This window comes from Hevea brasiliensis, chromosome 1 (assembly GCF_030052815.1).
Source record: "Hevea brasiliensis isolate MT/VB/25A 57/8 chromosome 1, ASM3005281v1, whole genome shotgun sequence".
Classification (NCBI taxonomy): domain Eukaryota; kingdom Viridiplantae; phylum Streptophyta; class Magnoliopsida; order Malpighiales; family Euphorbiaceae; genus Hevea; species Hevea brasiliensis.
This window is the reverse complement of record NC_079493.1, coordinates 97,652,668-97,676,523: the sequence shown is the minus strand read 5'-3', so window position 1 is coordinate 97,676,523 and position 23,856 is coordinate 97,652,668. Positions and strand designations below refer to the sequence as shown.

The 23,856-nt window shown below is 32.4% G+C and overlaps 1 protein-coding gene across 3 annotated transcripts; it reads left to right on the top strand.

Moving 5' to 3' along the window:
* Positions 1-17,209: 17,209 nt before the first annotated feature.
* On the top strand, positions 17,210-21,656 carry LOC131179344 (60S ribosomal protein L2, mitochondrial-like). Of its 3 annotated transcripts, none has more exons than XM_058146063.1 (3): positions 17,210-17,455; positions 19,471-19,694; positions 20,894-21,656. In XM_058146063.1, exons 2-3 carry the CDS (start codon positions 19,589-19,591, stop codon positions 21,403-21,405), a joined length of 618 nt encoding a protein of 205 aa, XP_058002046.1. In that variant the 5' UTR covers positions 17,210-17,455; positions 19,471-19,588; the 3' UTR covers positions 21,406-21,656. The 3 variants fall into 3 exon arrangements, with proteins under 3 accessions (XP_058002046.1, XP_058002042.1, XP_058002048.1); XM_058146059.1 differs by having other exon boundaries at positions 17,211-17,455; positions 19,540-19,694; XM_058146065.1 differs by lacking the exon at positions 17,210-17,455 and having other exon boundaries at positions 19,540-19,694; positions 20,920-21,656.
* The last annotated feature ends 2,200 nt before the right edge of the window (positions 21,657-23,856 follow it).

Here is a 23,856-nt window from a genome sequence, read left to right as displayed (position 1 = left end):
ACAATATTTTAATTCTATGCTCATTGTCTTCAATTTATTTTATATGTTCATATTGATCATGTAATCATGTTTAATTTGAGGGGATACACAACTCTGTACATGTTTAATTTCTATCTCTCATATTTTTATTATTTTTCTTTATTTTCTGAATCTGAAAAAAATTTGTAAAAATTATATTCATATTCTACACGAAATTCCATTAATTTTAGGCTCAAGAATCACGAAAAAAGCTTTAATATTTTGTAAGTTATGGCTGTTTGAAGTTAGGGTTCCTGTAAAATCTGATTTGCAGGATATCCGATTTGTGGAGCCCATATCTCCCTTGTTCCTTAATATTTTTGTGCAAATCTAGTGTCTAAAATTAACTTTAGAATCTTATGAATCTTTTTCAATTGGCTTTGCATTCATATCTGTTGTGGTTAATGAGTTATGAATTTTACAAAAAAGTAGTACGATTCTGTCACTTAGAAAAGTTACGATTTATGTAGACCATTCATCTAGGGTTTTATTTGATTTATAAATTTTATGATCTTGTATGATATGTAGGCTATCTTCTGTAATTTTTTTATGATTTTTAGGCATGTATAACTATTTTTAAAAAATCGAATTTCTTGCTACCATTAATCTGCCAGAATTTAAAAATTATATATTTATGCATGTTCTTGTATTTTCTTGGGTTTTAATTGATATTTGATCTATTTTTCTGTGTTCTTTTAATTCAAGAAGTATTATGAAGTATTTGGATCATGTTAGAAGACTTAAACCATTAGGTAGTTGTAACTAATTAGGAATCTTAACCCTTTAGGAGACTAGAGTTAGAATCCAATGTAAATTGTTATTAATATTTTCTTTATTTCTTTTATTTTTTTTTAGTTTCTTTATTTTTTTTAATACAAACAAAATTGGTAAGTAGCCCTAAGGTAAGTACCAAAGAGGGCATTTGCGTGGAGCTTATATGGAGCTAAACGGGAGTAAGCTAGGGATATCATTGCCATACTAGAAGAGAAGACTCTTTTTTAAGGGTAGCTTGCCCCAATGGCAACTGCATTTACCAACAGGAAGTAGCTCTAAACTTCTCAAATAACCATTGGCATAAAATTGTAGTAATAATAGAACTTTTATTTGGTAAATTAAAATTAACTTTGTTTTTAATTTAACTGACTTTTGCATGTAATTAATTTGAATAAATACTTTGTAAATTAAAATTAATCATGTTTGTAAATTAAACTAACATTGGCATGTAAAATAAATTTAATTTAATACTTGGTAATTGTAAAATAAATTTGCATTTTAGAAATCTTTATTAGGTTGTGATTGTTTGAGACTTATGTGATATTAGAATAAATTACACATGTACATAATTAACTTAGTTCAATTATCCTTAGGGTAACTTGGTGAAAATTAATTAATTAGGTTAAATAGAAACGTAGGGTTATTTGAAATTGAATTTGAATTTGTTTGTAAATTAAATTCCCAATAATAAATTAATTTTAGTCATCTTGTGACACCCCTTACCCGACTACAGTGTAGCCGAGCAAGTTATGCCACTCAGTGTGCCGAGCACTCTATTTTATCTTAATTCATTTTTTATTCTTCCTTTTGAATATAACTTGTGAAATATAATTTATTTAAGCCATTTATCGAAATTATAATTTATTTGAGGTTTCGAGAATTTTATAGAAAATCCGGCAGAGTACCGGCTAAAAATAGAGAAAACAGTTCTTCGGAACCTGTGAAAAACACTTCCTATGATCCTATTCAATCATCTCATCACTCTCAAACTTCAATATCAAAATCTCAACATTTTTCACCATTCATTTCTCAATCATTCATCTCATGTAATAATCATGTACAAGTCACAGTTATGTATTCACTTTTCCTTTCACAAACACAATTTTCTTAACAATTTCTTTATTTGTCATTCATTCATTTCACATCATCATTAGACTCAAATCATAAATAAATTCTCACATGTGATTTATAATCACAAATTACAAGTACTTACATTAATACAAAATTATATTACATTTGTTTCAAATACACATGATAAAATAAGAGTTTAATTACAAAATTTACAAAAATCTCAAAATACAAAATGGGACCTAGTGTCCTACCAATGCACTGTGGATGGTGAGGTGACACGGACACTATGCAGAACTGTGAACTGCCTTACCGAATCTGTGGTCTACTGGGCCCTCTGTCCAAATCTTCAGTACCTACGCGTTGCAAAAGCGACGCGCTAAGCATAAAGCTTAGTGGTGCCAATAATACAAGAAAATATAATATGCAAATAAAAATAATAATTTCCTTGCTATTGTGTTCATAAGAAATGAATAATTACTAACTTATTGTTTAGTTGAGGGCTAATCATGTTTTATGATATTAACTTCTTTATGCATTTCGTTAATTATTTTCATCATGATCTTGAGCTTCTTTGTATTTTTGTAATCATTCCTGATACTTAATTTTCGTATTTTCTTTAATAATCAGTTCAATCACAGTTATACTTTTCCATGCCCAAGTAACCTATACTGAACGACTGGACTGGATAATGGGTAGTTGGCACTGGACACCGCGGTGTCTCGGGCCGTCATACCATGGGACGCAGAACGTCAACCATGTATGCAGTCAGTATGGCTAAAAAGCCATGATATCACATAATCGGGCATAAAAGCCATGAATACGGGCATAAAAGCCATGAATACGGGCATAAAGCCCTGAATACAGGCATAAAGCCTTTCGCAGTACTGCTAAAACAATACCCTATTGGCATGCCAAACTATCCAAACCAATCACATTAGGCCTACTAGGGTATTTTGCATTTTTAAGTTTCACATTTTTGAATTTCAAGTTTTGGTGTCACTATTCATTTCATTGGTCAACAAGAAAGTTGACTTTTGCATAGAGAATATGTACACTGACTTTGGCACTTCAAACATACCACATTTTTCATTTAAAACTTGTTGGCATTAAGCATTAATACCATTTCTAAGCTTTAACCAAGGGAAACAAAATTTTCAGTTTTTGAAACTTAACTTTACTATTCCATTAAGCACTGTTGCAGTGGGAATTTGAGGAAATGGTAAACATGAAAGTTGTTCCTTATTTTGTCTAGTTGAATTTCCTTTTTTGAATCACTCCATTTGGAGTTTTGTAGCTCAAGTTATGGCCAAAATAAGTTTACTGTTCACATGTACTGTTCATGCTGAGATTTTGGGTCTGGCAGATTTTTGGTCCAATTTTGGTCAGTAATTTGATCAAGTTAAGTTCATAATTTGGTCTAACTTTCTTCATATGAAATGTTCTACCATACCTTAGGTTTCCATCGGTTCAAGAATCGCCTAAATCCGAGTTTTCTAGAGGGAGTTATAGTCATCCAAACATTACTGTTCAAATGAAAATCTGCAGAGTTGCAGGTTTGATAACTTAACTTTGCTCAATAATTTGAATGGGTTAATGGCATAATTTGGGGTAATGTTCTTCATGAAAGTTGTTTGTCTATATCATATCTTGTTGCTGTAAAAATTTCGGGTCAATTTGACCATTCTACACTGAGTTATGGCCAAATGAACAGTTACTGTTCATTTGGTTATTCTGCAGGGGCTGTTTGCAGGGTATCCGGATTGGGGCCAATTTTTGGTCCTCTTGCTTTGGTCTTTTGGGCATGGTTTCTTCAGAAAAAATGTGCCATTATAAGCCTAGTTTCATGTCCAATTGGCCAAACACCAATTGGACCAACACAGCCCAAGATATGGCAGTCCAAGTGGACTGAAATTTGATCACCTATTTGTTGTCCCTAGGCAGCCTACACATTCCCTTTGCCATGCTATATTTCAGTCCAAATTGTGGTCAACTTACCTAAAATGGTCACTAATTGACCATTAAAATGTTCTCTAACAATTTCCTAAGCTAAATCTAAGTTTCACTCCTAAACCCTAGCTCATTTTCAAGGATTACACCAATTACCTTAGTTAGCACACCAATTCATCATACATATATATATATACCTTAAACATCATCTTTAGTCCACTCTAAGTCCATCAAAAACACTTAATCTTGTTCCTCCCTAGGGCTGCCAAAATTCATTGTATACATACACATAAATTCCATTCATTTAATTCACAAATTCTTGCTTATTTTAGGTCTCTAATCATGGAAAGAGAAAGATGTATGCATAATAGGCACTAACCTCTTGTAGGGCAGAATTTTCCCAAGCTTGACTTCACTTTCTTTCACTTTCTTCTCTTCTAATGGCTGCCCAAATTTAGCTCTAGTGATAAGGAAAATTTTTTGTGAAGAGAGGGTGAGGTTTTGGTGTAGTTGGCTATGGAATCAAGCTCATTTGGAGCTTTAATGGTGGTTCTCCTCTTGTTTCTCTCTTTGGTGCGTGAATAAGAAGAAGGACTGCTGGAATTGTTCTATTTTTACCTCATTTTTTTATATCATTTTAATCTCTTTTAATTTGCTTGTCAAATAGTGATTGGTTGGAGAGTGTTGGATGACATCATATGATGTCATAATTTGCTTTTTATTTCATTTTTCTTTTCTTTTCATCACTACTCATTTTCAATTCAATTTTTAGCAATATTTATTCATATTTTAGATCATAATAATTATTTACTCAACTGGACAAGTCGGCCAAAAATTGTCTCTGAAGGCGAAATGACCAAAATGCCCTCCGTTTGGCTTAACGGGTCAAAATTGTCTGTACCGATTGAAAAATTTTTCTAAATATTTTCTTAGCATTCTAATGCCATAGGAACCTCAATGACCCTTCTCTGGAGTCCAAAAAATTATTTTATAATTTTTCCCCCGGGTCTAGGGCTCCTCGTTGCGAGAACCGCAACTTCCCTCTGGTTACCCATCGCTAGGGCACCGGCTCGTTTAACTTGGTTGTATTTTATTTCTAAAATTTTTTACTAAATTTTTCTTATTAATATTTGAGTTAATTATGGTTCCTGACTTTAGTTTAAATATTTTTTCGGACGTTCTAGCTGTCCGGACTGACACCGGTCATCGGAACAGTAGAATGTACGGAGTTGCTACTGGGAGGATGTTACACATCTGGTAAATATCATTTAAATAATTAGCAACCCCATAGATAGGAATTACTTGTGCATGAAAATTGTGTGTAAGCAACAACCCTTTTGTGAATTACTTGCGTGTGTAGGATTAGAATTGCATTTTTTAGGATAAAGTTTAATAAAAAAATAATAAACAAGACTTCTAGAAACATTAGTAGAGGACTGGCACTCGAATTAACGAGGTTAGACCAGGCGTAAGGGGTGCCTAACACCTTCCCCTTACGTACCCATTATCCCGAACCTAGACATTGGGCTATGGTAATGACGGTTGTGAAAACTCTGCAAGGAGTAAGTTGCCATCCATGACCCTCGGAAGAAACACTGAATATGTCCCGGTTATTACCCGGGTGGCGACTCCTATCTATCTATGCCTTCGTGGCATAAATCCTTAGTACCGTGGTAGTGTTATGGGAAGACGGTACTTACCAGTGGTTTGATTCTATTAGGATTGTATGCAGTGCATGTCTAGGAAATGCTGTCTAAGGAGGTGGTACTTAAGTGAGACCATTGTGACTCCACCATCTTTCCTGGGCATTACCTGGTGCATTTTATATAATTCTAATGGATGATATTTTGCCTCACGCCTACCCCTACCCCCACAGTTTGGCGACTCCACTGGGGACTAAATGGATAGTTACTCCAACATGTTTCTATTAGTATAATATTTTTCCTCTGTTAAACTTCTTGCATTGCACTACACTATCGCACAGATCACTCTTACCCTTTTAGCCCCGTTAGTACTAGCCATGGAGACCATGGTTCTACTCGAGCTATGACGAATTGGTGAATGCTAGCACCTCATGCCTGTACCTTTGAGTATATAAAAGAGCCACAGCTCCGGCCGTTGTGCTTAATGGACAAGTTCTCGCATGGGTGACCCTTTTCCTATCCGATAATGCTCATGAGCCATAGATTTTAACCCTAGGTACCCCGTAGATTTTTGTTGTGCTAGATTTATAACCTTACTGTTCAAACCATAAGTTCTAGTGGTAGTTGAGATGAACCTAGGCTTATATATAGGCCCAATGTGTGTATAGGCCTAAGTCCATTTCAAAACCCATGTTAAGCAAAAGGATGCTTACTTATGGTTAAACTTTAAGGATATAAATCCTTTATTTGTGAGGGAAGGATCGTCCTGGACCATCCCCTGTTGGCGTGTCCAGTGTACAATAGCCTAGGATAGAATTTTTTCCCTGCACGTGAGAGTTGAAGGTATAAGGGGGCGAAGATTCAGTTCTGGAGATTTTTTTTCAGTTTTGAGTCAGTGTTTGGTCCGATTTTAGTTCAGTTTATATGGTCTAGTTTTGGTTCAGTTTTCGTTCTATTGGTATGGTTCAGTTTTCATTTTGTAAAAGTAAAGGCAAAAAAAAAGAAAAAAAAAAAAAGAAAATGGTCCATTCATGTACATAGCATACTTTGGTTAACCCTTAAATCCTATTTTTTTTTTTTTTGAGCAAACATAGCCTCAAAACACATCAAAGAGACTTCCAATCAGGTCACTTGGGTTAGGGAAGGGAAAAGACTAGTAAGGATTTCACCTGCACTACTTAAGATGGAAGAAACTATGGCCGTGCTTGATGAAATATTGAACGCCAATATGTTTGAGCTAGAAGAGACAATTGTAGTCAACTTTAGAAAGAGGCCCCGAGGTAGGCCAATTAAGTGGCATTAAAGTTATTGAGGTTCAAATTGTGTCTCACACCCCAAGAAGATTTTTTCTAATTCAGCCAACCCTTATCTGAAGTTTTGGAGCATTTCAAAGTTCAAGACCTCCTATAGCTCTTAGCACCCAGACCACTCCCAAATTCACTCCCATCTAGCTATGATATCAACCAATGTTGTCAGTTCTACCAAGCCTACAGTCATGACATTGACTTATGCTTTCAATTTAAGTGTGATATCTAAAACCTAATTGATGCCAAAAGGATAATTGACCCAGAAAATCAACCCAAAAGCCCTATGCCTAGTCAAAATTTCCACCTACACCAGGTCTCTACATGATCTCCATCACCCCAAATAACCCTAACAGAATTATTGACTTTATCCAACCCATCCAAAAGCCCAATGAACTTATCCAACCCATCCAAAAGCCCAGTGAACCTATACAACCCATCCAAAAGCCCAATGAACCTCAGTCTATAATGGTTATTAACATTTGTGATAATTCTAGCTATGATGAGGGTCCTTTGGATGTCTGGACTGATTCTGATGAGGAGATAGTTGCATTACAACTAGATGGTTCAGTTCCACCAGTGTCTGATTTTCAAGTTATTGGGATCTATAAAAACTAGATGGATCTAAAAGTGGCTACTATGAAGAAAGGGTTGAAGTTTTTTTCTTAGCATAGGCCTAGGAGAAAGTATAGATGGTCTAGTGACTTTTCTTGAGATGAAGGGGCAGATCACGAGTCATGGTTTAGGCTATGAGCTAACAGAAGAGGAAGAAGAGCTAAAGCCTCCTAAGTTCTTGAAAGAGGGGGCAATTACCTTGACATATGATTAGGGGTTACCACATGTGAAAGAACGAAAGTAGAAAATCAGCACCATTGATCTGAGGACTGCATGAAAAGCCAAACACCTAAAGCTACACCCCTAAGTTTGAGACTGTCTTTTGTAATGCTCACAGTAATGATACTGATGTTTCCAATTCTGATGTACTTGATAAAGATTTTGAGGCAAAGATCAATAACATGACCAGTCCTTTTGCTTACTTATTTGATGTTTATTCTAATAGGCATATGCATGGCATTCGTAATCATTTAGAATCAATTTCTATTAATGCATCAAAATCGATCTCTATTAATTTGGGTACACCAAATAATCCTAAAGACATTAAGTTAGCTGAATATTTAACCTAAGAAGAAAGAAATAAAGTTATAGCCTTATTAACAAAGTACCAAGAAGCACATGCCTTGAGCTTAAAATCAGGTGACCGATTCCCAAGCCACACTGATGTCCTCATAGGAAAAGAGTGATCAAAAGTTGACTTAGCTAGTTATCCTAATGAGGAGTAAAATTTCATCCTATGAAGGATTAATAGTAGCACATGTGGACCTAGAGGGAGAAGAAAAATGATACGAAGACATAAGGAGGTCTCTGGAAGTGAGAGAATACTTGCAGTAAGCCTACAAAAGAGATAGAGCAACAATTCATAGATTAGCCACTCAACTTACTTTAGCTGGGGGGCAATTCTACAAACTCTTATGTATGATAGAAAAATAGGCTGAGTAAATAATGAAAGAAGTACATGTAGGAATGTGTGGTCCCCATATGAATGGAAAGGTTCTAGTTGAAAAAAAAAATGTTCGAAACATATAAGGATTGGCCTGAAAAACTCCTTTATGTTCTTTAAGGTTATCGTAATACTAAAAAGACATCCACGAGGGCAACCCCATTCTCTTTAGTGTATGGGACTAAAGTAGTGTTATCCATTAAGCAAGAGGTCAAATCCTTAAGAGTGATGCTAGAAGCTAAGATCCTAGAAAATGAGTGGGCCTAGAAGAGATATGAGAAACTAGCATTGATTGATGAAAAGAGGATGTGAGCCTTGTATCGTATGCAGGCTTATCAGAGGAAGATAGCTAGAGCATTTAATAAGAAGGTAAAGCCAAGAAAGATCAAAGAGGGAGACATGGTTTTGAAACAGGTTTGGCCCATCCCTTTTGATTTAAGAAGAAAGTTTACCCAAGCTAGGATGGTCCATACATAGTCAACAATATCTTACCATAATAAGAATATCAGACCTGGATGGGAATGAATTTCAAGAACCAATCAATTTAGACAGGCTCAAATGGTACTTTGTGTGAGATAGGCCCGCTAGGCTGAAAACCTGCAAAAGGCGGTCCAGGCAAAAGTAAGGTCAAAGAAAAAAAAAAAAAGAAAAAAATGCTAGATTGAAAACCTGCAAAAGGTGGTCTAAGCAAAAGGAGAGATGAGAGAAGATCTGGATGGAAAACCTAAAAAGGCCATTCAGCAGGTTATAAAAGCTTATTTCTAACTTTGGAAGGTTAGAAATTTGGCAAAACTAAATGTAAGAGGGAGTAATGGTGTACCTGAATAAATAAAGAAGCTTTTATTGCATTAACCAAGAATAGGTTTTATTTAATTATGATCGCGAATGTTTGTGTCTTGAGGGATACATCAAATGATTAAGTAATTGAACTGTATTGTTTTGATTTAATCTATGTCTTCTGAGCATGACAAGTTAGGTGCTTGATATGAATGCCCTGGTAATTGTCTAATTTCCAAAAAAAAAAAAAAAAGGAGCTTGCTAGGTGGAAAACCCGAAAGGGCCGCTTAGGCAAAAGTTAGAGCAAGCCCGCTGAGATAAAAATCCAAAAGGACATTTCAGGCAAAAGTTAGGGCACAGAGAATAGAGTTCATGAAAGAGAAATGAGTCAAGGCAGAAACCATGGGGGGAGAGAAGAAAAAGAAAAATCAGAGGGCAATTGTATTGTGACCTTAAGGAAGTCTTTTTGGTGAATAACTTTTCTCAAAAATTTTGAGGCTAAAAGAAAGTTTTTTCAAAAAGAGGTCCCTCAGAGGACTAAGTTTTTTTTAGAATCTCTAGCAAAATCAGCATGCCCATGATAGGAAGCAGCATACAAGAAGCACAAAAATCACAAAATGAGTTTTGAGACCCAGTCATCTTAATTTTTTCAAATCATGAAATAGATATTTTTTTGGTAAGTCCTCAGACGTTGTTTAGGGCGCACGACATAGTTGCGTAAGGCATAGAAGAACATGCATCAACATGTCACCTGTAGGTATATAAGGCGTAGAATAACATGCATCACCACAGTTTCAAGTGTCGAACTACGAGGGGGTCTGATTCTTCCTCAGGATAGCGAGGGGGATACGTAGGTAGTTTAGGACCGTGGTCCTAAATACGAACCCACAACATTTCATGACAGATATTTTTTGGTAAGTCCTTAGACGTTGTTTAGGGCATATGGCATAGTTGTGTAAGGCGTAGAAGAACACGCATCAACATGTCACCGGTAGGTGTGTAAGGCGTAAAAGAACATGCATCACCACAGTTTCAAGTGTCGAACTACGAGTGGGTCTGATTCTTCCTTAGGATAATGAGGGGGATACGTAGGTAGTTTAGGACTGCGGTCCTAAATACGAATCTACAACATTTCAAATCACACAGTTGCCATTGTCATGAGACTGTAGCTAGTCTCATGACACAGAGTGTATCGACAGAGCAAGATGCACTCAATTCTCACATGAAACAGTTATCACTGTTATGAGACCGTAGCTAGTCTCATGACGCAGAGTGTATCGACAGAGCAAGATACACTCATTTTTCACATGACACAGTTATTACTGTTATGAGACCGTAGCTAGTCTCATAACATAGAGTATGTCGACTGAGCAAGATATACTTGATCCTCATAGCCAATGTTTCATAGTTATTAGAAATTTGAGTTTCACTTTAACGAAACTTGAGCAATGCTTTCGCATTGATTTCAACTTTCGCCCAAGTGGGGGGCAAACTGTAGACCCTTATTTTGTGATGAGTATGTGCATTGAGGCCGTGGAAAACCCGATGATGAAAAATTATATGACCGTAAGATGTAATTGGAGGCATGGAGCTGGATTATTAATTCCGTGGCATGATCTTGAAAAAATAAAAATAATAATAAAGTTTTGGGGAAATTAATTTAATTAAATTTAAATAAAATTTTATTTTGTTTAAATTTAATATGAGTAGTTCTTAAATGAATCTAACTAAGTTTAATTGGGCTCCATGGGCCTAAGAAAGCCTAGTTAGGAATTTTAAATGGGACCCATTTAATTATTTTCTAAAAATTAAAATAACAAAATATCTCTCTTCTCCTTGGCCCCACTCTCTTCATCACTCCCTATTAGTGCCTTCCATTTTTTTCCTGTCTTCCTATTGGTTGAAACACCTTATCCATATCTCAGTCTCACCTAAATTCTGCAATCTAGTTGTTTAAGTTATCTGAATTTTATCACCCTAGGACTCCAAACCCTATCACACCTCTCTTCCAAAACACTATAAATACCCCACTGATAAAAAATAAAAAAAAAGGAGAAGAAGAAAAAGGGAAAAGGGGGAAAAAGAGAAAAAAAAAAAAAAAAAAAAAGATGATGGGAGGAAAGAGGAAGAGAAAATTTAGAGATATTCAAGACTCTTTGAGTTCTTCCATATTTTTTCTTTTCTTCAAGAAGATTTTCATACAAGATTTTTGGAAGGTCAGTTTTTATTGTTTTCTTTTCAAGATCTATGCCACACAATATTTTAATTCTATGCTCCTTGTCTTCAATTTATTTTATATGTTCATATTGATCATGTAATCATGTTTAATTTGAGGGGATACACAACTCTGTACATGTTTAATTTCTGTCTCTCATATTTTTATTATTTTTCTTTATTTTCTGAATCTGTAAAAAATTTGTAAAAGTTATATTCATATTCTACACGAAATTCCATTAATTTTAGGCTCAAGAATCACTAAAAAAAGCTTTAATATTTTGTAAGTTATGGCTGTTTGAAGTTAGGGTTCCTGTAAAATCTGATTTGTAGGATATCCAACTTGTGGAGCCCATATTGTTCCTTAATATTTTTGTGCAAATCTAGTGTCTAAAATTAACTTTAGAATCTTATGAATCTTTTTCAATTGGCTTTGCATTCATATCTGTTGTGGTTAATGAGTTATGAATTTTACAAAAAAGTAGTACGATTCTATCACTTAGAAAAGTAACGATTTATGTAGACCATTCGGCTAGGGTTTTATTTGATTTATAAATTTTATGATCTTGTATGATATGTAGGCTATCTTCTGTAATTTTTTTTATGATTTTTAGGCATGTATAACTATTTTTAAAAAATTGAATTTCTTGCTACCATTAATCTGCTAGAATTAAGAAATTGTATATTTATGCATGTTCTTGTATTTTCTTGGGTTTTAATTGATATTTGATCTATTTTTCTGTGTTCTTTTAATTCAAGAAGTGTTATGAAGTGTTTGGATCATGTTAGAAGACTTAAACCATTAGGTAGTTGTAACTAATTAGGAATCTTAACCCTTTAGGAAACTAGAGTTAGAATCCAATGTAAATTGTTATTAATATTTTCTTTATTTCTTTTATTTTTTTTTAGTTTCTTTTTTTTTTTATTACAAACAAAATTGGTAAGTAGCCCTAAGGTAAGTACCAAAGAGGGCATTTGCGTGGAGCTTATATGGAGCTAAAGGGGAGTAAGCTAGAGATATCATTGCCATACTAGAAGAGAAGACCATTTTTTAAGGGTAGCTTGCCCCAATGGCAACTGCATTTACCAACAGGTAAGTAGCTCTAAACTTCTCAAATAACCATTGGCATAAAATTGTAGTAATAATAGAACTTTTATTTGGTAAATTAAAATTAACTTTATTTTTAATTTAACTTACTTTTGCATGTAATTAATTTGAATAAATACTTTGTAAATTAAAATTAATCTTGTTTGTAAATTAAACTAACATTGGCATGTAAAATAAATTTAATTTAATACTTGGTAATTGTAAAATAAATTTGCATGTTAGAAATCTTTATTAGGTTGTGATTGTTTGGGACTTATGTGATATTAGAATAAATTACACATGTACATAATTAACTTAGTTTAATTATCCTTAAGGTAACTTGGTGAAAATTAATTAATTAGGTTAAATAGAAACATAGGGTTATTTGAAATTGAATTTGTTTGTAAATTAAATTCCCAATAATAAATTAATTTTAGTCATCTGTTAAATATCATTTAAATAATTAGCAACCCCATAGATAGGAATTATTTGTGCATGAAAATTGTGTGTAAACAACAACCCTTTTGTGAATTACTTGCGTGTGTAGGATTAGAATTGCATTTTTTAGGATAAAGTTTAATAAAGGAATAATAAACAAGACTTCTAGAAACATTAGTAGACGACTGGCACTCGAATTAACGAGGTTAGACCAGGCGTAAGGGGTGCCTAACACCTTTCCCTTACGTACCCACTATCCCGAACCTAGACATTGGGCTATGGTAATGACGGTTGTGAAAACTCTGCAAGGAGTAAGTTGCCATCAATGACCCTCGGAAGGAACACTGAATATGTCTCGGTTATTACCCGGGTGGCGACTCCTGTCTATCTATGCCTTCGTGGCATAAATCCTTAGTACCGTGGTAGTGTTATGGGAAATGGTACTGACCAGTGGTTTGATTCTATTAGGATTGTATGAAGTGCATGTCTAGGAAATGCTATCTAAGGAGATGGTACTTAAGTGAGACCATTGTGACTCTACCATCTTTCCTGGGCATTACCTGGTGCATTTTATATAATTCTAATGGATGATATTTCGCCTCGCGCCTACCCCTGCCCCCACATATATATATAATGCCTTCATGATTTGTGTGCCAAAAGAATCATAAATGAAAATGTTTTTTAATTAAAGGAAAAATTAAATCAAAGCTTTTTTTTTTAATTCATAGGCACGTAAAAAGGTAAAAAGGTTTTTTTAAGAAACATAAACTAAAATTGCATTTCACTCCTCTTTTGATTGTCATTCACAATCAGCATGTTGTCTTAATTTTTTTTAAATTTTATTTTAAGTTTTAAAAATAATTTCACTAATTATATAATTAATGTTTATCAAATAAAAAATATGTAACTTTTTCATAAAATGTTAATATAATCTTTAAAAATAGGAAAAAAAAACCTTGTGGTTCCACTCATTTTCACTTTAGTGTCTATGGCTCATTTTGTGAGCAAGTGGTACCTGAAATTTTGCATTGTTAGTAAATAATGACTTTCCGTCTTCTCTTCATCAAAATGTGCTAACATGAAATAAAAAGCTGCTAACGTGGAAGAGAAATCTGTTGATGTAGAAGAGAAATTTGCTAACTTGAAATAAAAAAAGTGAAAATTATAAAAAAGTACCCCATGATTCTACTCATTTTTTATGGAGAGTCTGTGATTTATTTTGTGGCAAAGTAGTATATTGAGATTTTGTACTGTTAGCAAACTAAGTGAATTTTTTAACTCTAAAAAATAATCAAAATTTGAGATCTTTCAATTTTGAAATATCATAAAAAAATTTATTCATATTCTCTTTAAAAAACTCAATTTGATAGTTTAAGTATTTTCTAATGGCCAAATCTCTAAGCTAAAATAATCTGATATAGTGTCTAGAAGTCTTAGCACTAAAAAAAAAAAAGATTAGCAACCAATTGAATCGGTTGCTAATCCATTAAAATCGATTAATAATCGATTCAGCAACCGATTGAGTCGGTTGCAATGAGGCTGGTTGCAAATAGCAATTGACAATGAAATTGATAGCTAAATTAATTAAATTTAAAATAATAAAACTTTTGGTAAAAAAAATATCTGTTGCTAGTAACAATCGATTTAGCAACAGAAAACATAATCAGTTGTAAAAAAATTTGATGTCTTTATTTTGGTAGTTTTGTAACTATTTTGTAAATTGATTGTTATTTGCAACTAATTTAACAATTGAAAAGCCGGTTGCTAATTTAAAAAATTACAAAAAAAATTAAATTTTCAAATAATAAATAAAAAATTCAAATAAATAAAATTTTCAAAAATTACAAAAATAATAAATTATTAATGAAAAATTAGTACTAAAAAAATTAATATAAAATATTATAAAAAATACTAATAATAGCTATTGTAAAAAAATATTAACGAAAAATTAAACATAAAAAGATATTTATAAGATACATTACTAAAAAAAAATTAACACAAACACACACACATATATATGATGATGATGATGATGATGATGATGATGATAATGATAATGAAGATGAAGAAAATAGATGATAAAAAAAATGAAGAAAATAGATTAAAAAGGAAAAAGATGAAGAAAATATGTTAGAAAGGAAAAGATAATGAATAAAACATATGAGAATAAAAAAGATGATAAATAAAATAAGAGAAAAAAGAAGAAAGAAAGAAAAAAAAAGAGTAGTGGGGAAGAAAATGAGTAGTGATTTATATAAGCGAATTAGCAATCGATTATTAGTTGCTAATTGTTTTTAAAAATTGGATGGAAATTTTTGAAGATAAAATTTTACATCAAAATTAGTTGCAAAAATCGATTACTGTTAACAATCAATTCACAAATCAGTTGCAAATCAAATTAAAAAAATAAAAAAATGATCAAAAATTTTTTGAGGAAAAAAATTGGTTTTAAAAATTAATCACTAATAGCAACCGATTTTAATCAGTTACAAAAATAGGTTGCCATTAGTAATTGATTTACAAATCGATTGTAAATAAGAAAAATGAAAAATTGGGTGAGAATTTTTTAGAGGAAAATCAGTTGTAAAATACGTTGCTAATAGCAATCGATTTTAAAATCAGTTGCTATTAGCAATCAATTCACAAAATTGATTGTAAATAAAAAAAATAAAAAAACAAAAAATTGAGCAAAAATTTTTAGGCAGGAAAATTTGGCAACCAATTTGTAATTGGTTAAAAAAATTAGCAATCGACAAGAAATCGATTGTAAATAACAACCGATTTTAGCAATCGATTACAAATAAACTGTTATTAGTAATTGATTTTTGTAACAAATTACAAATTAGTTGCTAACTTTGAAGTCAATTAAAATAATTCTTTAATTTAATAACTGATTCTCTAAATTTGTTGTTGTTAGCAACAGATTTTAGTAATCATTTTTTTTAATTAATTGCTAATAACAACCATTTTAAATTCGGTTACAAATCGTATATTTATGGTTTTTCTAATATTGATTAACAATTGATTTAACAATAAATTATAAATTAGTTACTAATAGTAACCACTTTTAGCAATTAATTATAAATTGATTATTAATAACAACCGATTTAGCAATCAATTATTGAATCAGCTGCTAAATTTTTTTAAAATTAACTATTTTATTAAAAAAAAAAAGAATCACAAATCGGTTATAAATTTGGTTGTTAATAGCAATCGATTTTAGTCGGTTGCAATAATTGACTGCAAATTTTTTTTTTTTTTTTATAGTATAGAGAGTTCGAGGGGTAGCTTCAACCATGAATTCCTCAAGGCAGTGCCGATAGAAGTTGTGTCTAAAGTGAAAAAATGTATCAACAATCTCATAGAAGAAAGGAACAGGAGGCTAGCTAACCAAGACACTAGTTGCTGCAACTGCAGAACTGTTGCTCTTACTAAAATTTTTAGTAATACTAATTTCGTAACTCACTCGAGAGTTAAGCCACATTAGCAATCATTGATAGTGATTCCGAAAGTGAATGTGTAACATTTAAGTTCAAAAATCTATTGATAGTGATTCCAAAAGTCATGGTTTTCATGCAAAACTTATTTCAACATACCTTTACTTTCGGAACCATTATGTTCAAAGTGAACAAAGTCTTTCTTGCATAAAATATCCTGACAGTGTGTGAATTATTTTTTTAAAATTTTTTATTATTAAAAATAATTAAAAATATTATTTTAATTCCACAACAATGAAATTTGATAATGTTAGATAAAATATTATGGTTTGCTAACGGAATTTTATTACAGGGTATCATTTTTTTGCAAAGTAAACCTCAAATCTAGAGTAAAAAAGTAGGTAAAAACTATAATGCATTTTTTTTATTATTTTCCCATTATTTTGTATTCTACGTCAATAGCTCTCTCTTTCATATTCATATTTTTCTCTTCTACATTAGCACATTTAGATGGAAAAAGACTAAAAGTCATCATTTGCTAATAGTATAAAATCTCATATACTATTTTATCATAAAGTGAATCACACACCTTCAAGTAAGAAATATGTGAAATAATATATATATATATATATATATATATATATATTAATTGCCCTAAAAAATTACGTTCTATGCATTTACTTGGAAAAAAAATTTAATGAGCCCCATACTTTTAGTTAAGAGTTAAATAAGTTCAAAATTAAGTTTTAAACTAAATAAAATATTATATTTTCTAATTAAACTAAATAAATTTATATCTAATAAAATATTATTTTTTAGAATTTATAATATTTAAAATTACAAAAATGATTTTTTATTATTAAAAATATTTTATTTAGTATGAATTTAATTTTATTAGAAAGTAAGGGACTTATTTGATCCAAAATATAATAAATTTTTTTTTTCATTTTTGCTCTATGAAAGGAATTGAACGGAAGTAAAAAAGCACTATTCCTACGTCGTCGTTTACGCCAACGCATTCTAAACCTAAACCCTCTCAGTCTCCCCCACTGCACAGAATTCCCCACCCCTTAATCTCGCCACGGCACAGGACAGCGTCGCCTGCTCGTCAACCTCGGCACTGCACAGAGGCAAGGCGTCCCCGACTTGCCACTGCTCATCCGCCCTGCATCCGCCGCTGCTTCCATGTGGGTTTTATTTACGGATTTTTTTTTATTTTTTTGTTTCAATATACGGAATTTCTTTCTTTAATAAAGTTACTTAACTTGCTACATTTTCTGCCCTTTAATTCTGAGCTTTTTTTTACCTCTTAAAATTTGGGTCATAATTAAATAGATGCCTACACAAGCAAGATTGCCAAGCTTCGGATTAGGATTGAGACTGAAAAATCAATTGAAACCAATTAAATTTGATTGTTTAATATGATTTTAGTTATAAAGTTTGCTGTATTCAATATTATGCGGTTTTATCTGACTAATTTTGGTACTGTTTTATCGGATTAAGTGAAAAATGGGGTTTATGCAGGTTCGGGTAGTAGTAAACCGGTTTGGGATAGGTACAGCTAGTAATACGTAAATTCTAATTGGGATTTGGACGGATTCGATTATATATAACCGGTTCAGGTTTGGATACCTTTAATTTTATGGGTACCCTGCCTGGTACCATCCTACCTAGTGTCACCCCTTTTCGATTTTGGTTCATACCGGTATATTGATGATTGTTATTCAGTTTATTAAGTATTAATTTATTTGTTGATATTCATTCATCCTTTTGCATTTTATTTATGGTATTTCTTTTTTTTTTTTTTATTTGGGGGTATGTTTCTTTAAATCTATTTGTTTGTTTTGTTTGCATTTGACACCAAATTGTTGATTTTTTTTCTTCTTCATTTATCTTTGTAATTTCACGTTTATATGGGTTTGGATGTTTGGTTTCTGGAGTTAGGTTTTCAACACATCTAAGCTGTTAAGTAACTTTGTTTCCCCATGCTGAGAACGCTGCATCACAATTTGAGTATTTAGATGTTTGCTGTTGAAGATGCAAGAGCAGTAATTTATAAGGGATGAGAGTTAATATGATTGGGTGCCTTGTGGTTTTCTTTGATATTGCTTTTACTATGAATTTTTTTTTTTAATTTTTTTTTGGTGATTTTGTTGTTGTTTCCTCTAAAGATGAGTTGTATGTGTGTTCTTTTGTTAGTTTATTCTATTTTTGAGAAGAGATTTTAGGTTCAATAGGTCAAGTTATGGTTTTTGGGGTGCGAGAAATGGTGAGATTGATTCACAGTTTGGTTTGGTGTTTTTGGTCCAAACTTGGTTATTAAAAATGATTATTCCAAAGTGGTCAGGTCTTTGATTTTGAGATTACTTTGTTTTACCGTTGTGATCCCAATCAGTATATGATGAATGATGTGTCATCTTTATTGATAACTATAACAGTGGTGAATGATGTGTACTATGAATTTCATTTTATGATATATTCCTTGAATTAGTGTGTGAAAACTTGTAATAATATTTTATTTATTTAGCTGTTTTTATATTCTTGAATTTTCTTTGTTTTTAAAGCTATGTTAAATATTTTTTGGATATGGTGTTAGGTATCTGACCCATTTACGCTTTTTTTAAAAAAAAAATAAATTTCCAAGAAAAAGCATAAAAATTAAATGGTTTGGGCAGGATTGGTAGTAGTAATGGATTTGAAACGGGTATAGATAACGAAGAGTAAATTCTAGTTGAGTTTGTAACAGATTCTAGTAGCATATATACAAAGTGGGGTCATGTAGTTTAGATGCAGTAACTTACTGCATCCTTACACCCACCTCAGCTCTCTTGCATCTCTCACCAGTCACCACTTTTGGCTCTCTCTGTCCAGTGTGTAACTTGATTCTATTTTTTTCCATTTCCTTTTTAATTTAAATTCTAATTCTTGATGTTTCTTTTGTGTTGATACAATTGGTATGTGCCTTTTATTTTAATTAATATTGTCAGAAGATAATAGATTTTTTTTCCATATTTAAATATTGCTTTTTTGATTATTAAACTGTTTTCAACCTTATTGTGCCTGTTTTGTCATTAAAAAAAAAAAAAAAAATCTGCAATAGCTTATGTAGGCTGTTCTTGAATTGGGTTTTAGTTCATTGTGTTATTGAACTTCTTTTTTTAACTCTTGTGAAATTTGTTTGCATTATATTGCGTGTATGCAGGAAATGTAACCTACTCGAATCACTTAAATACAAATCACTAAATTTGTTTGACTGTATAAACATTGGCAGAGCCGTAGATCCACGCACAAGGGGTCCCAGACTCACCTGATACAAAGTGATGGCTCTATGGAGAGTTCATGCAGCTTCATTGCCTCTTGTGAAGAGACTTGTGCAACCTGCTTCTTTCCTTTCCATTGACAATGCTGATCGCAGTTTCTCCACTGGTAGGCTTAGTTTATTTCGCACTGTTTTTAATTTCTGCTTGCAACTTCCATACGATTTTCTTTACTAATGTGAATTGTCGTTTGGAAAATTGGCGTTTGAGTCAAAAAGGGAAACCTGGATCAGTTTGATTAACTTTCTATGATGGTTTACTGAAGAAAAGGGTTTTGAAATGGGGAGTTTCTCCTTTGGCAGTAGATAAACATAGATAAGGCATGAAGACGATTAAAAAAAAAATAATAATAAGAGTTTTGGTTAGCCATAATGAAATGTGATGGATATAATGGAATGAAAAATGCTATAGTGATGAATAATCATTAAATTCCATTATTCTTTGTTATCGTACATGTTTTACTATATGTTCACTAACATTTCTTTTGTTTCACAAATGAGTATGTCGGGTTTATTTTCTGTTTAATTGCTGGAAATGTCGGAGAAAAACTAATGAAAAAGGAAAATTTTTTGAAGCTTGTTACATTTTTGTTTTTTCTTATTGGGCCAATGATTAGAAAAATATTAAATTGTGTTTTTTCTGTTGTGTTCTATTCCTTTAATTTTATCAATTTGGTTTATTAATTAGATTGTGTCAATTTATCTACTAGACCCGAAGGCAGATATGGACGTAACTTGTTAATTTGAAAGTAGGCCTTCCTTAACCATAATAGCTTTTGACATATTGTGTTCTGCAAAATTCTTCCCCTCATAATGTTATTTAAAATTGGGATTCACATTTTTCAAAATGCTACCATATGGTGCTGTTAAATATAGGAGGAGCCCATTTCATTCAACTTGGCAATTTTTGCTTGTGTTAGAAGTCAATCTCAGAGCCATACCAACATGAGCACATACTGTACCTTTGGTGCTAGTGAAACAAAATTAGCTACATTTGAACCACATTGATAGAATTAGAAGTATATGATACAACTGGAAAAGCAAGTAAAGTTTATTGCCTTAATTGAAAAAGAAAAGAATTTAAGGAACTTCTATATTCTTTTTCGGTTGAATATTGAAGAGATGATAACAAAAGATTAAATGCAGTTCGTTGTTTAACATAAGTTTGTTGTAAACTTCAAACTTATTGTCTTTTTTTTTTTTTTTTCCCCTTAAGATGCGTTCTAGCAGAAAATAAATATCAACCTTTTGTTTTGTTTTGTTCTGTTTTTTATTTATTTTATTTTTTATTTTATTATGACTGATGTAGCTGATACTGATTCATTGCGGGACAAGATGATGAAACAAATGGTTCATCTTGATATCAATGCACAAGTAGGGACTTGCATGCCTCTGGCTTCTATGCGTATTGGAACATTAATTCACAACATTGAGATGAACCCAGGTCAAGGTGGAAAATTGGTTCGAGCTGCAGGAACTTGTGCCAAGATCTTGAAAGAGCCAACATCAAGATATTGTTTGGTGAAAATGCCTTCAGGTGCAGAAAAATTGATTGATTCTCGGTGTCGGGCCACAATTGGCAGAGTATCAAACCCTAGCCATAATACTCGAACGCTTCGGAAAGCTGGGCAGAGCAGATGGTTGGGTCGAAGACCAGTGGTTCGAGGAGTGGCAATGAATCCAGTTGATCATCCTCATGGTGGAGGTGAGGGTCGGAGCAAAAGTAGTGGGTCCTTTGGAAGGGTGTCTCAAACGCCATGGGGCAAGCCAACTAAATGTGGTAGGAATCAACAACGAAAGAGAAATGGCAAATTTAAATGATCTTTTTTTCTGTTTGGTTGCTAGATGTTGGCTTGCAGTTTTAATGCACTTCAACGGTTCTAGTACCTATGGCTTCCGGTCAAGAGAACTTCTAAAGTGAAGTTTGCGTCTAGGTGGAGTTAATTTGAATTGTTTCATTACTTCAAAATTGACTAATTTTGATACATTCGCCGTTATAAATCCAGAATTGATGCACTGTATACGATCATATTTGTTCCCCTTATTTGCTATATTTTGATTTTTGAACTCTACCCTATGTCATTACATGAGGGCTGTCATGTTCTATTTGGTGATGCATGGACCTGTTTTCAAATGCTTTTGAAATTTCAATAGGAGAGCCACTTGGGCAGATAAACAAGCGTTATTATTATTATTATTATTATTATTATTATTATTATTATTATTATTATTATTATTATTTAAAAAGTTTCTTTAAAATATACTTTTATATTATTTTATGTTTTAAGTTTTCAATTAAAATATGTTATCATAATAAGAAAAGTTGAATGCATAATATGCTTTTTTGCACATTGAACATCCCCCTCTTGGTTTTGCCTCTTCGCTCTTCCCTTTTACTATCTCTGGTGACAACCATTTCCTTAGCCAATCGACGAAGCTGATGTCTCTAGCATCGAAGGGCTACGGTGGCCAGCCACTTAACGGTGAGTAGAGTAGTAGAAGAGCGCAACAATGATTAGCAATGGTGGCAAAGTTTTAAGTTGCATTTTTTAGGAATCCTATGTTGGTAGGGTGAGTACTATTCGGTTTGAATTAAAAAAAATTAAACTGAACCATTTTAATTTAGTAATTCGATTTGATTTTTAAGATAATTTGATTAGGTTTAGTTTTGCATTTTAAGAATTTCAGTTATTTGGATTCAGTATAGTTTTGAAGAGAAAAAAAAAATTCAGTTAAATCGAATCGAACTGAATTGCGTTATTGATTTTTAAATTGATTTATTTTTATAAAGAGTTTATGAATTATATGTAATTATATATATATAAATTATTTAATTTTATTGATTTATGATTATTAAGTTTAAATCAAGGTCAAAATTAGGGTAAATAACTTGAAAGTCTAGTCTAAATTAAAAAACCCATTAAAACTTAAGAACAGATAAGCTCGAATCGAATTGAAATAGAGTGATTTAGTTCGATTCGATTTTTCATTCATTTCGGTTTGATTTTTAAAATATGATAATTCGATTAATTCAGTTTTGATGATTCGGTTTGGTTTGGTTCGGTTTGAGCCAAATGCTCAGCCCTATATGTTGGCCAATGGCAATTTTAACAGCAACGACTCCCTCATCTTTTGGGCTTTCATTTCTGATCACGAATGCTTAATTTCATGATGTTTCCAAGTGAGAAAAGGATAGAGAAAACTAGAGCTTTCTAGTTAAAGCTCGTCCAATAGGCAATTGTTTTGGATGATTGGACCAAGGCATCATGACCCTCATCCCTTAGTGTTAATTTTTGCACTAATCACACTTTGATTGGACACTAGGTTGTGAAGAACCACCATGAACGGTTGGTGTATCAATTTCTAGCAATTAGAGTAAGGTTTTAACAAAAATGGACTCGGGCGAATGGGCTTTTGAAAAGCACCCTCGACTTAGTTATGCCCACTGACACTCGGGATTGAATTTCTAGCCAAACTAGGGTGCCTAGTGGATTGTCCCTGAAGGTAGTCATGCTTGTAGTTAATCCCCACATTTTAGGATGCTCTGGACGCATTTCAGGTGTAAAATTGACAAAAGGTAAACCCAAACTGATGTGCCTTGTGAGGAAAAATAAGTGATAGTTATGATTATGTTGAGTTTAGATAAATTAAGCTTTTTGGCCAAAGAGAAAGATAACCAAGTAGAATTCAAAATAAATGAAATAAATGAAGAAGAAACAAGATTCATGCCAACCACAACAACCAAATTAAATGATAGTTGAAATAATTGAAACTTAGAAAGAAAGAACACAAATCACATGCCAAAATGGGTGGATCAACTTTTGGCCAACACAACACTTTTTAAGGTTTTTATGTTTATTTAGATCAAACAAATAAGACTAAACACAAACAAGAAACACAAGAAACGTAGAAACAAATAGATGGAAATTGGTTCCTTTTGATAAACGTAGCTCACCGCAAAAGAAAACAACCCCAAGGTTGATGCCACACAACTCCAAGCAAGAGAATGTGACAAGTTAAATTCACCACAAACAAGAATGTTGGATAAGAATTTGTAGCACTTTGTTATTCACATAAACTTGTGAAAACTTTACATATGGTTGCCTATCTATAAGCAATGTACAAAATACTAAAGAGGAACTAATTACTTATAAGCTAATTAATAGGAAAATATAAGTTAAAATTAATTAGGAATTAAAAGAAACATAGATTTGGAAGTCAAAAGTATTAATAAAACCTAATAGAAATAGGAAAAGAAAAGTAAAAGATTCC

What these genes read in the sequence shown, in the direction of transcription:
- LOC131179344 (XM_058146063.1), top strand. Translation starts at nt 19,589, where the DNA reads ATGGCTCTATGGAGAGTTCATGCAGCTTCATTGCCTCTTGTGAAGAGA. An exon ending in TGATCGCAGTTTCTCCACTG is followed by an intron (nt 19,695 to 20,893) that starts GTAGGCTTAGTT and finishes TGACTGATGTAG; the next exon opens with CTGATACTGATTCATTGCGG.